Here is a 15036-nt window from a genome sequence, read left to right as displayed (position 1 = left end):
TATTTGGACCTAAAATTAATAGGAGAATGAAAAGTTTTACCTGTGAATAAGTAACACATAGCTTTGGAAATACAGTAAATATGATTGAAAGTAGATAAGATTCTTAACCAAAGTTTCTGTCGAAGCAAATATTTTTAGCTATTTGCATTCTCTTCGTGTAAACTGTTTTTTTTTTTTTTTTTTGGTTTGTTTGTTTGTTTTTTAACCGTTAGGCTACTTGCCAAATCTGGGAATAACTTTACGTATATTTTATGTTACCATTAACATTTTATTTAAAGCTTGTTTTTTTTTTAACTTATAAATAATTTTCTGTTTCACCACATCATTAAAGGCAATTTTTAAGGAGTATTTACTTGGAAATTTAATTTACAATAATTTTTCAGATTTTAATTATATGATGAAGTAATGTGAGTTTTATAAAACTTAAAATTTATATAATTATTTATAAGAATCAGGGTCTTTTCCAGTGAATCGGCTCTTTGCATCAGGTGGCCAAAATATTGGCACTTCAGCTTCAGTGTCAGTACTTCCAACGAGTATTCAGTGTTGATTTCCTTTAGTATTGACTAGTTTGATCTCATAATGTAAAGGAGGTTAATTTTGTTTCTTTTTTTGAAAAAAATTCTTGTCACTAGGAGGTTGATTAATGCTCTGTGCTCTTCTGTCACAGACTTTATATCTGGATTTAACAGACTATCATCCATTCATTCATTCATTGAACAGATAGATATCCATTGAGTGCCTATTAAGTGTTAGGTACTGTCCCGCCTGATGGCTCAGTGGTAAGGAATTTGCCTGCCAACGCAGGAGATGCAGGTTCGATCCCTGGGTTGGGAAGACCCCCTGGAGAAGGAAATGTCAATCCACTCCAGTATTCTTGCCTGAGAAATCCCATGGACAGAGGAGCCCAGAGGGCTACAGTTCAGGGGATTGTAAAGAATCGGACGTGACAGTGACTAAACAATGACTGTACTAGGAGTTGCAGATACAGTGGTGAATTAGAAAAACAAGATTTTTTTTCCTAGTGGTTATGATTATGATGGATATCGGTTACCATAGGGAACAGGTCAAAAGGAGCAGATGGCTCATTTGCACAGCATGCCAAATGGTAAAAATTGTATCTTTTGCAGTTGTTGATTCAGCATCACTGTCTTAATAAATGTAACACTGCAATTAAACGTATATACGTACACAAATGCAAGTATATGTGCTTTTAGAGTTATAAAACCATGCATGATTGTTTTCACATTTTAAGAAGGCAGAAATAATAGCTTTAGGCGGTTTTAGATAACAAAAATGCCTTGAGACCCTTTGTAACTTGCCTAACAGAAGAGCACACAACTTTCATTTCTAAGGAAAAAGGATTAGAGAAACCCATTAGTAGCTATTGTGACAGCAGTCATTGGGGAGTATATCTATCTTAAAATTGAGAAAGAGAAATTGGAGCACCAAAGACTCAAACTCCAGTTCATTTTCACTCTCTGGAATTTGTCTTTATCCGACAGATGAAAGCAACATCCTATATAAATCTAATCCTTATCCATTTCATGTCCCATCTAGCTACCGGGCACTACGTTAATGACATACCAAATTGGGAAGGGTATTCAATCAAAAGGGATTAAAGTGCTTATTAATTAAATTTTTCTGAGCTTTAAAAGAAAATTTTTAAAAGTTTTATTTACAGGCTCTACAGTAAGTTGCCCTTTCAATTATTTCCCCTGCATTGTTTATGCTCCACATGTGAAAAACTGTTCCTAAATACAAGGACAGATTTTGGTTGAAACATTTTCCACAGGAAGATAGTGTCCTTCCATAAGTAATAAACCAGTAATCATATATCATGGATCAAAAAAAGAGATATAATATTTGGTCAAAGAACAGCTTCAATAGTTGAGGAATAAAAGAAAAGCCTCCATACAACTTAATTGCAACTTCAAAACTTCTACCAACCTCATGAATTGTAAGCTCTAATGTAGAAGCTTCTGACTTCCAGAATTTATCAAATGGGGATTATCAAAATAGTCTTTCTAGGAGAATGGGAAGAGGCAGAGTGAGTCTTTAAGGTACATTTTAGCAGCAGCTGCTGCTGCTAAGTTGCTTCAGTCATGTTCGACTCTATGCGACCCCATAGACGGCAGCCCACCAGTCTCCCCTGTCCCTGGGGTTCTCCAGGCAAGAACACTGGAGTGGGTTGCCATTTCCTTCTCCAATGCATGAAAGTGAAAAGTGAAAGTGAAGTCGCTCAGTTGTGTCTGACTCTTAGCGACCCCATGGACTGCAACCCACCAGGCTTCTCTGTCCATGGGATTTTCCAGGCAAGAGTACTGGAGTGGGGTGCCATTGCCTTCTCCGAGGAAAGGTGGGGGAGGAATAAAATTAGGAGTTTTGGATTAACATATACATACTACTATATATAAAATAGATAATCAATAAGGACCTACTTTAAAGCACAGGGAAGTCTATTCAAAATTTTGTAATAACATATATGAGAAAAGAATCTAAATATAGCTGAATCACTCTGCTGTATACCTGAAACAGAACATTGTAAATAAACTCTACTCCAACATAAAATAAACTTACTAGCTAGGTAATCTTAAAAAAAAAAAGAAAATAAAGAATGAAATAAAATTGAAAAAGAAAATCTTGATTTTTCTGAGAAATCACAAAATGATTACATTATTCCAAATGTTATAGACCAAAAGATCAGCTCTTACAATATGGTAATACATTAATAGAAGTCATATTTTTCCATACACCAAACTATTTCATTAGACAATTTATGTAGAATTCAAAAAGCATTTGTAATCAAATTTCACTTTGACATTTTATATGCTCCATGATTATTTAATTTAAAATAATTACAATAATATTTTGCTGGAGTAGTAGTAGAAGTGGTGAAAAATCTAACCCTGTATCTAGCATGGCCCTATATTACAATATACACAAAAACATTGATTATTTTATTTTCCTTCAGATATTTTGTTCTGGTTTGTATATGCCATGCCTCCATCGATTATCTAATTCTCCTAATACCAAAATAGAAAACCGGTCAGTTTGCTCATGGCATTAGCTTTGTCTTCATTCAAGTGACTGCCATTATTAAATTTGTGGTTAAGTGTGATGAAACAGATTTCAAAGGAGAGGGATTTTGACCAGAGTAATAAGATCTCTGTTACCAGCACTGATGCCGCTACTTCACAGCAAGACTGGTGTAGAGAAGGCCACATTTTCGATGAGAAGGAATCTGACATTCCTAAGGGATCTTTCACTGAGTTCACAGGCCTCCTAAATTCTCCTGAGTCCAAACTCTGCTGAGAATGGGCATTTATACAACCATGCTCAAGTTTCTGGTGAACACAGAAATAAACCTCTAAATTCCCTTTGAAAACATTCCCAAATCTGAAAAATCTCTCCTTACCACCCAAGCCCAAGCCACTGGCATCCATTTTCCAACTGTCCGCCTTATTTTTACCCTTGGTCTCCTACAGTTCTACTCTCAACAGGGCAGCCATTGTGATCTTTTTAAAGCATAAATCAGATTGTGTCACACTCATCTTCTCCAAAACCTACAATGGTGGCTATCTTACTCAGCAAGAACAGTCTTCACAATGGTCCATCAGACCCTCCACAACCTGGATTCCCCATGACCTCTTTGATCTCATGCCCTGCTACCTTCCCCTGGATCATTCCGCTTCAGGCACTCCGGCTTCCCTGCTGTTCACTGATCAGGCTAGGCACACATCCAACACGTGGGCCTTTACACTGACCTACCTACCATGCCTGGACTGCAAGTCTGGCTGCAAGGCTGACTCTCTTCCTTCTCCAAATCTTTGCTCAAAAGCCCTTTCTGCCCTATTTAAAATCACAATCCCATCTCTTGCCATTCTACCATCTCCTTCCCCTTCAATAGTTTTATATTCCCTTATTAAACTTCATTTTTTATAGCTTGTATCATCTTTAACATACAGCATTTGCTTATTTATTATCTGCTTGTTTGGCTATGTTCTCTCTCTGCCGTAACAAAAGCTGTAGTCGGGAGGAGTCCATCAGTTTCATTGACTGCTTTTTAAGCACTTAGAGCAATGCCTGTTATATGGGAAGAGCTTAACAAACACGTTTGAATGAATGAATCCTCACTCCTTACCTTACTGGCTTGTCCCAATAATTCCTTTAAGGTCTCGAGGGTCCTGCCTAAAAGCTGAACCAGTCGAAGAAGACTGAACGACTTCGCTACAGTTTTTGGATTTTTCAGCTTATGTCAAGCTCTCCCCAGTGCTGCTGAGGTTGAATAAGGGCTGCCTTTACTTCTTGATCTTATCTAAACTTGACATTGGGCCCAACTGTCCTGTCAATATCTGTGAGCTTCATCCATGTGTCTACATTTCTTGTCACTCCTTTGTATACCAAAGACATGAAACATTGTATTCACCTTGACCAGAGCATCTGTGCTATCATTAGTTTAGATGAAACAACTGAAATGATGCATGCCTGACTTCTTTCTTTTCCTCCATTTCTTTTCCTTTTCCCACCTTCCTTTTCTCTTCTCTCCTCTTTCTTCCCTCCTCCCTCCCTTTCTCCCTCTTTCCTTCCCTCCCTCTCTTCCTTCCTTCCTTTTCCTCTTATTGAAGTATGGTTGATGTACAATACTGTAATAGTTTAAGATGTATAAGATAGTGATTCTATATTTTTACAGATTATATTCTATTTAAAATTACTATAAAATATTTGCTGCACTCTGTAATATATCCTTGTAGCTATTTATTTCAAATATAGTAATTTACACCCTTTAATCCCCTACTGCTACCTTGCCCTTTCGCTCTCCCCACTAGTCACCACTAGTTTTTTCTCTGTATCTCCAACTGTGCTTCTGTTTTGTTACATTCATTTTTTTTATTTTTTAGATTTCACATATAAGCAACAACATACAATATTTGTCTTAACATACAAAATTTGTCTTTTCCTGTGTGACTTATTTCTCTAAGCATAAGGCCAACAGGCGCATGAAAGACGGATGCTTCTTTTTATAGCATCTTTTTAAACTGGCACAGATTCAATAAGAATTTGAATCCAGGACATTTTTTCTATGAACTGTCCATGCCAGATCTCAATATTCTACCATGTTTTACCCAGATTCATCCTTGCTATACTCCACATAATACCCTAGAAACCACTTCATGCAAGGTGGTTGCTTGGGTTTAAATCCTTGCTTGGCTGATACTAGTTGTGTCAACTTTGCCAAGTTACTTTATTTCATATTGCTTAAAACAGTGTCAGACTTTATTTTTTGGGGCTCCAAAATCACTGCAGATGGTGACTGCAGCCATGAAATTAAAAGACGCTTACTCCTTGGAAGGAAAGTCATGACCAACCTAGATAGCATATTCAAAAGCAGAGACATTACTTTGCCGACTAAGGTCCATCTAGTCAAGGCTATGGTTTTTCCTGTGGTCATGTATGGATGTGAGAGTTGGACTGTGAAGAAGGCTGAGTGCCGAAGAATTGATGCTTTTGAACTGTGGTGTTGGAGAAGACTCTTGAGAGTCCCTTGGACTGCAAGGAGATCCAACCAGTTCATTCTGAAGGAGATCAGCTCTTGGATTTCTTTGGAAGGAATGATGCTAAAGCTGAAACTCCAGTACTTTGGCCACCTCATGTGAAGAGTTGACTCATTGGAAAAGACTTTGATGCTGGGAGGGATTGGGGGCAGGAGGAGAAGGGACGACAGAGGATGAGATGGCTGGATGGCATCACCGACTCGATGGACGTGAGTCTGAGTGAACTCTGGGAGTTGGTGATGGACAGGGAGGCCTGGCGTGCTGCGATTCATGGGGTCGCAAAGAGTCGGACACGACTGAGCGACTGAACTGAACGGAACTGAGTTTCTTCATCTATAAGATGTGGATAATAACTTTAGATACTTCATAGATTCATGGGGAGTATTAGTTAATACATGTTAGTTATCGAGTACCTAAGCACTGAATACAAATTGATCCTCATTACTGAAGAAGAGAAATTGTAGCTGTCATCCTTATTCTAACTCACACTCTTATTTTTGTCCTAATAATACACCTTTATTCATGCCAGGTCTCAAATGAGTAACTATGGCCTAATTAAGCATATAACTGATAATAATAGCTCTAACATAAGAATATAGTTTTTGTACATGTTTCTCATTCATCACTAGGTATACCTTAGCTGGGCTTCCCAGGTAGCACTAGAGGTAAAGAACCTGCTTGCCAATGAAGGAGATGTGGGTTTGATCCCTGGGTTGGGAAGATCCCCTAGAGGAGAGCATGGCAACCCACTCCAGTATTCTTGCCTGGAGAAACCCATGGACAGAGGAGACTGGTGCGCTACAGTCCATGGGGTTGAAGAGAGTCGTACATGACTGAAGTGACTTAGCACTACACATGCCTTAGCCAATGTACATGCAAGCTCAGTTGCTTAGTTGTGTCTGATTCTTTGTGACCCCATGGACTGCATGCAGCCTGCCAGGGTCCTCTATTCATAGAATTTTCCAGGCAAGAATACTGGAATGGGTTGACATTCCCTTTCCAAGGGAAGTTCCTGACCCAGGAATCAAACCCATGTCTCCTGCTTGGCAGGTGGATTCTTCCCAGGTGAGCCACCAGGGAAGCCATTTAGCTAGTGTAGCAATATTAAATGAAGATTTCCTTATGTTAATAGGTGTTTGTTTATCTGGTTAGTTCTTGTCAAAATGATTAGGTAGCCTTCTAATTCAATACACTTGTGGAAATCATATGTGCTGTATTCTTTATACTTAGTTCAGAAAGTACTAATTGTAACTTATTGTACATTATTTATGTTGTATTGCACTTAAAAAATATGTATGTTAAATCACAGCATTACTTACTACAGTTCTGTAATTTGATTCATGCAAATCTGTCAGGAATAAAATCAACCACAATTTAATTTCAAACCTTCTCAACCAGCAGCTGTACAATTTATGCACTGCTTTTCTATTTTTACTACTAGATAATGACAATGATGAATGCTTTTAAGAGGAAATACATATTCATTGAAAAGACTGAGATCAAAACCATCCCCCTTCAAAAAGCCCATAAAGGTGAGAAGACCATTTGCTTGTTGCAGGAGACATAGTGAGAGTGAGATGGAATTATACCTCAAACTGCATCTAATGAGGGTTCAACAATCTAGTTAGATTAAATCTACAATAATCCAGTTTTACAAATCACAGTAATCAATACCATCACAATCAGTATCAGCAATAATACTATTATATATATCTGCAAGAAAAAATAATTAGCTATGAGTGCAGCCGGGGGCCCATCCTTCTGAGTGTGCCAGGTTAAGAGGTATGAGGACAAAGACACTCAATTGTGAACAATTGTGAACTTAATAAGTTTAGGGTCACTGCTCTCCTGACCTGTCTGTCCATGAACATGGAAAGGAATGGATATTAGTTCATTAGTAGTGATTTACATGTTGAAGGACAATGATGAACTTACAAACTGTGCTGTCATGAGAAATCAGTTCATGTGAATTATGACAGGAAGGCTGGCAAGTCTCTTTCATCAATCGATTTGAGTTTCTTTCCTTCACTGTACCCATGAGTGATTTGACTTCTACTTCAAAGAGAACAAGTAACAGCACCATACCAAATGGATGGAGGAGCTCCAGAGATTCATGCATCTCTTATTTTATTTTAAAGTATAATTTTTTAGCTTATTTGATATAATGCATGAAACTAAACTCAAGTCACTTAAGATATTGCTACTCTGATTTCGAGAACAAACAAATGGCTTCATCTCTTTGTATAGTTAAGCAAATATGTGATATGGAATGAGATGCCAAGAAATCATTTAGAGTAGAAAATCCTTTACCTGATAGGTGCTGTTGAGAGCAAACTTACTGTCTGTCATCTTACGCTATCTGTACTGGAAAATACTAAGTTCTGGTTACACTAGAATGTTTCATTTTGAGTGTGAAATGTATGATCACAAAAATTATCTTTTTTTTACACACAGTAGAGACACAAACTATTATGTGTATTTTCTTGATGCTACATTCATCTTCAGACACTTCTCTCTAAAATTTATTTTATTTTATTTTTTTTCTCTAAAATTTAAAGTCCATTTCTTTTTCCTGATTTTAGTTTGGAATTCAGAAACTTATAGTTGGTGCTATGAAAAAAAAGCTAGATTTCGCTGGAGGCTTTTGCCTGGTGATTTTAAATAAAGTATTTTACTGCTTTATATTCGATTACATTCCAAAAGTTGTGGTATGATACTGACACTAATCTGAAATGGAATCTATACATTATAAGTGGAAAATAGAAAACTAAAACTATATATGTGAAGTCATGCAGTCTTGTCCAACTCTTTGCGACCCCATGGACTGTATAGCCCACCAAGCTTCTCCGTCCATGGGATTCTCCAGGCAAGAATACTGGAGTGGGTTGCCATTTCCTTTTCCAGGGGATCTTCCTGACCCAGCGATTGAACCCGGGTTTCCCACATTGGAGACAGACGCTTTAACCTCTGAGCCACCAGGGAAGCCCAATACAACAGGTATAATTTAAAGTGAAAGTGAAGCCGCTCAGTCGTGTCCAACTCTTTGTGACCCCATGAACTGCAGCCTTCCAGGCTCCTCTGTCCATAGGATTTTCCAGGCAACAGTACTGGAGTGGATTGCCATTTCCTTCTCCAGGGGATCTTCCCAACCCAGAGATTGAACCCGGGTCTCTCGCATTGTAGACAGACACTTTACCATCTGAGCCACCAGGGAAGTCCCTAAAGTGAAGAAAGTGAAAGGTGCTCAGTCATGTCCCACTCTTTGGAACCCAGTGGACTATAGAGTCCATGGAATTCTCTAGGCCTTCGAATACTGGAGTGGGTAGCCTTTCCCTTTTCCAGGGAATCTTCCCAACTCAGGGATCGAGCCCAAGTCTCCCACATTGCAGGCAGATTCTTTACCAGCTGAATCACAACAGAAGCCCAAGAATACTGGAGTGGGTAGCCTATCCCTTCTCCAGCGGATCTTCTCAACCAAGGAATCGAACCAGGGTCTCCTGCATTGCAGGTGGATTCTTTGCCAACTGAGCTATCAGGGAAGCCCTATAATTTAAAACCTCATCTAATTTCCCCTTTCACGGAAAAAAGAAAGACAAGCAATGTATCAGTTGGAAATAAACTGTTTCTCTAGCAAGGTTTGTGTTTTAGTGAGTCCTTTCTGCCCTAAACAATAGTTTTGGGTTGGAGGAAAAACAACGTTCAGGTTTTCCTGTATGCTGCAACAGAAAATCACGAAGCAACTTTTTGGCCAACTCAATATAAGGCATTATTATTTTGTGAGTTTCTTCATTTTGGGAAGAAATAACACATTTATTTTAATTTACACTTCTCTTTCTTCACCAGATTTCTAAAGCTAACTCTCTCGCAAAGTGTTTTAAGATTTCCATATGGTAACTCAAAATGCCTTCAGTATACATATTTAAGTCAAATATTCTGGTCCAGTAATGATCAATGTAATGATCTTGTAAAAATCTGAATGGAAGTGCTTTGGTTTTACCTTCAGAGATTCCTCTTGTTTGAAGAGATCTTGAAAATCTTTAGCACAGAGGTCAGGAGCATTGAGAAGTTGTTCCACTTCTGAAAGGGCTTGTAAGACGTGAGTAATCTCAGTCAGGTAAGTAGAAGGCACATAAGAAATTTCCAAAGGCATATCTTCAGTCATCACCGTCACTGATTCTTCATGGACAGTGTGCTGGTATAGATATACAAAAGAACAATTCTTTTAGCTTCCTAATATTGAAAAGACCTTTACTGAATTCATATATAGATTCCAGTTTATAGCTGACAGAGGGCTGAAAAGTGGATAAAAACAATGCAATATGGTAAGTCTAGTAACAAAGTTATCTATTATCATACCCTCTCTTTCAAGAAGCATTAGAGCATTTTATAATAAGAGATATACACACATTAGCATCATGGATAAGAGAATGAAAGACCAACAGTCATAAGGTCACAAGAGGGATAGTTTTACCCCAAGAAACAAATAATCTTTACAACTTTTTTTTTAAATGCAATTCTAATTTGACTGGAAAACTAAGTATGGGGTGGGATGCAGTGGGGACTGGGGGCAGGTTCTACATCTGTGGTATTCATACCCAAGGGACTTTTTCTAAACTTTTTTCCCCTAATCTTGATTGAGGTACAAGAGGGACAAGGTGGTTTTGGTTGGTAGTTGGCTTTCTATTAAACAACTTTCTCCTCTAAATTCCCAGCATCAGCCCTTCTCTTTGATGCTAGTTTCTTGCTAAGTTAAACTACAAAGTAGGGCCCTAGATAAGTAGGATTGAGAATGAAATTCACATTTTAATAAGAATTCCCCCAAACCCAAAGATCCAAGAGAAAACCCGCCTCTCCTCCTGCAACTATGCTTCACTGCCTGCCATTCACATGCTAGGAGAGGGACATTTGGGCCTCAGAGACTGTTTGGACTTGGTCAGAAATGCCTCTGTCCCTATTCTTTATAAGAGCAAGAAATAAACACTGTATGGCACACAAATGCAAAAAGATAAATGACCTTTGCTGTCTGTATACACTCTAAGCAGAACAAATTTTGTAATTAAAAGTAGTTTCCCAATAACTTTGTTTTGAGTTCATGGACTGCCATCTGCCTGGCGATGTGGTCAGCTGAAGGTTTCCAGTGGCAGGGTCTCTGGGAGAGTTCTGACGATAAGCAGGCTAACACCGTCACTTGTTACTGAACAGCCTTTATGAGGAGACCATCCTCATTTTTGCAGTAATGTAATTAAATGGAGTTTAGGATCCCAGACTGAGCATGCACAAGGATGAGTAAAAATATAAGCTGGTCTACTTATGTTTTCTTTTTGATCACTCAGGTCCAGGATTTTCATACACATTTCTTAGATAATACAAAAACAAAATAATCCTAATTTAGATGGCTCATCTACTTATGACATTGCAAATTCATAGAATTACACAAATTAGCTGACATTACAAAACTGTATCTTTTACAAAGTTTGGTTTCCTGCCTGTACCTTGGCCAAATATATGACACTTATTCTTTCTTGATCAACAGAATGATAATCGAAAGGCACTTATAATTTTAGATTTAAAATAACAGGATTCTGGGCTAGAGTTGGAAGATTTCATTCCTCCTACTATCTTCATACATAGTATCTAGTCATCACAGATAAGAGAAGTTAAGTGATGAATATCAGCTGAAGAGCGAGAGCTAAGGGATGATCTTGTGAGCTTTTAAGAGAAATAGAATATTTGGGAAATTGTCAACTAATTTTCAAGAAAATTCAGTTATACATTTTGAGTGTTATCATTTATTATAAATTCTAATAGATATAATAATTTTCAATACAGAGAGATGTATCATAATTTTCATATACAATGAATGGAGACTCATTGTAAAAGTAAACTAAGAGACTTGGGTATTTGGAGATTTAGTTTACTATCTATCCCTTAAAATACATTGTTCCTTTTGACACAGTCATGCAGATCTATAATAAATAAACTATATATACTGAATACCTTTCAGTTTGGTTTTAATAAAAATTTCAGACAGTTATTAAAAAATCAGTGTAATTGGAAGTATCGTGTTCATTTTCTCTGTATGTAAAACCATGCACTCATATCCAGATTTTGCCTTTTCATTTGAATTTCATTAACTCTACCTAGAATAATTATATCCTTCTGAATTCTGATGTGTACAAATCCTGTCTAACCTTTTGAAAATCAACTTGCTTTTGTTAATGTTCTTTACCACCTTATATCATTATAGATATTCATGCATCATTAGCAAGGAAGTGCTGTAGCCATACTAATTCACTTTATTCCTCTCTGTTCACATTCATTTCTAATGATATATACCCAAAAGAATACACTATGCTCATTTTCCTGGAATGAAAATCAAGAGATGTAGAAGAAAGCCCTAAAGTACCTATTTTTATTAGCAAATGGAAAGCTCAATTGAAGTTTAAAAAGGATTATTATAGGACAAAGTTATGATTTTTAACACCTAAAGTTGAGATGAAAACTGGTTTCAAATTTTGAGCTCTGTAAATAGGCACAGGTATCACTCATAAAGGTTTTAATAAACTTCTGTTTCTCTAAAATTCATCACTTTTTTGTACTACTTAAAATTTGATTCCTGAAGGGCCACATTCCATGCATGAAATACAGACAATCCTGTTTTGAAACAAATGATGCATTATATCTAAGTTTTTAAAACAAAATGCTTTCCTCCATGATTTAAAAGACTTCTCTATCCTCAATATAAAAGTTTCAAATGGGTTGTGGTTACTGGCTCATTTATGACTTATGAGGTCATAGAAACTCAAGAAGAAAAATGCACTATATGCCATATCATTATGATATATTCTTTAAAAATACCTCTATATCTAATATAAATGTGGTATATAGAAAAATATGTCAACAAATTCAAAGCTTAACAAAAGATAGACAAATACCTGTACAAAAAAATAATGCTGTGATGGAACACTATTTTTTTTTACTTCATTAGTGTTAATAAGAATGAAGATATGCCAAATCTTTAATACAAGATTATTTATCAATAATTTAAAGTGTGCTATCATATGAAAATCTGTTAATTTATATTTTATTGTCTTTCTAAAAATAGCATCCTTAATTATTACAAATTATTTAAAAATAATAATACAGTGGTATATAAATCACCAAATGGTTTACAGGTTTTTACATAGGTTCTGATGGGCACTAAATAATATGGTAATGGGGAAAGACTTAAGTTATTTAAGACAGGCAACTTTCTCTCCTAGTCTCAAAGGTCTTAAAAAAAGTTTCCTTCTAATAAGATGGGAAGTTGAGTTATTTGTATTTATTTCTCTTTGACCATATATAGAAATTATAGCCCTAAAAAAGCAAATCAAATAATCAAATTTGGCAAAATTAATCCATCTAGAGAAAGAAGACTCAAATAATATGGCATACAAAAAAAAAAAAAGAAAAAGAATATGACACAGCTAAGATAGGTAAGGGTTTAGTCTTTTCAGTTCACAGTTTTGGATACACATAAATGGCATAGCAATACTATCATCTGACAGGACTCAGCCTTGCGTGCGTTCAATCAAGTCACTGGGCAGAATGACTTTAAATAGTAAGCCTATTGAGATCACGTAAGTTGGTTATGATCCTCGATGAAGACAATAGCAACAAGAGAACATTTTCTCTTGGCAATTTCCATCTCTCTTCACTGCATTATCAAGAAATCTGCTTATGTGAAGCTATGTCACACATAAAAGGGGAGGGTCAATCTTTGAATGATCTAAAGCAGTTCATGAACAAATTTTATTAAGCTTATAATTTACCCCTTCTTCCCGGGTAGCTCAGACGGTAAAGAATCTTCCTGCAGTGCAGGAGACCAAGGCTGGATCCCTGGGTTGGGAAGATCCCATGAAGAAGGGAATGGCAACCCACTCCAGTATTCTTGCCTGGAAAATTCCATGGCCAGAGGAGCCTGGTGGGCTACAGTCAATGGGATCACAAAGAGTTGGGCATGACTGAGTGACTAACACTCACATTTGGTTCAAAAACAATAAAACACACTACATACATAAAATAATTAGTATAAAGTATTACAGAAACTCATTCCTTATATCTATATTCATTTTCTAAAATTAGAACAAACTTTTGGTGTAAGGCAAGCTGGCAGGGAAAGAGACAGTCAGTTGGAGCTGGATATAGTAGTCTTTTTTTTTTTAATTTTTTATTTTACAATTCTGTATTGGTTTTGCCATACATTGACATGAATCCACCACGGGTGTACATGCGTTCCAGAACATCCTACTTCCAGGAGGCCAGGTATATGTAGTGTCCATTGTAAAGGCTCTGGTTGCACGTGTTCTTTGACCTGCCTTGTGTTGATTTTTCCCTTCCACATCATCAGATTTACTTAATTCCTTAGGGCCAAGCTAAATTACCATCTAATTATACTGATAAACTGAATGTCGATAATGTGTTAACGGCTAATAGTTGTTGAAAGCGTTATCCTTCACAGGATAATATTTGCATTTTAATAAGGATTTCTAATGCATTAACATAAATTAGTAACTCAGTAGAAGACTGGTTCCAAATAGGAAAAGGAGTATGTCAAGGCTGTATATTGTCACCCTGCTTATCTCACTTATATGCAGAGTACATCATGAGAAACGCTGAGCTGGAAGAAGCACAAGCTGGAATCAAGATTGCTGAGAGAAATATCAATAACCTCAGATATGCAGATGACACCACCCTTATGGCAGAAAGTGAAGAGGAAGTAAAAAGCCTTTTAATGAAAGTGAAAGAGGAGAGTGAAAAAGTTGGCTTAAAGCTTAACATTCAGAAAATGAAGATCATGGCATCTGGTCCCATCACTTCATGGGGAATAGATGGGGAAACAGTGGAAACAGTGTCAGACTATTTTTTGGGGCTCCAAAATCACTGCAGATGGTGATTTCAGCCATGAAATTAAAAGATGCTTACTCCTTGGAAGGAAAGTTATGACCAACCTAGACAGCATATTCAAAAGCAGAGACATCACTTTGCCAGCAAAGGTCTGTCTAGTCAAGGCTATGGCTTTTCCAGTGGTCATGTATGGATGTGAGAGTTGGACTGTGAAGAAAGCTGAGCGCCGAATTGATGCTTTTGAACTGTGGTGTTGGAGAAGACTCTTGAGAGTCCCTTGGACTGCAAGAAGATCCTACCAGTCCATTCTAAAGGAGATCAGTCCTGGGTGTTCTTTGGAGGGAATGATGCTAAAGCTGAAACTCTAGTACTTTGGGCACCTCATGTGAAGAGTTGACTCATTGGAAAAGACTCTGATGCTGGGAGGGATTGGGGGCGGCAGAAGTGGGCGACGAGGATGAGATGGCTGGATGGCATCACCAACTCGATGGACGTGAGTCTGAGTGAACTCCAGGAGATGGTGACGGACAGGGAGGCCTGGCATGCTGCGATTCATGGGGTCACAAAGAGTTGGACACGACTGAGCGACTGAACT

General features: G+C 37.3%; 1 protein-coding gene across 6 annotated transcripts in view; it reads right to left on the bottom strand.

Annotated features, from left to right (window-relative positions):
* The window catches only part of DMD (dystrophin), a 2254125-nt gene that overhangs the window by 1263791 nt on the left and 975298 nt on the right, over positions 1 to 15036 (bottom strand). For all 6 annotated transcript variants that reach the window (XM_040266338.1, XM_040266336.1, XM_040266334.1 and 3 more), the window contains one exon: positions 9553 to 9747. In XM_040266338.1, the coding sequence (XP_040122272.1) occupies positions 9553 to 9747 (195 nt within the window). The remainder of the gene's footprint in view (positions 1 to 9552; positions 9748 to 15036) is intronic.

The sequence above is a fragment of the Oryx dammah genome, unplaced genomic scaffold (assembly GCF_014754425.2).
Source record: "Oryx dammah isolate SB20612 unplaced genomic scaffold, SCBI_Odam_1.1 HiC_scaffold_23, whole genome shotgun sequence".
Classification (NCBI taxonomy): Eukaryota; Metazoa; Chordata; class Mammalia; order Artiodactyla; family Bovidae; genus Oryx; species Oryx dammah.
This window is presented reverse-complemented; position numbering and strand designations above follow the sequence as displayed.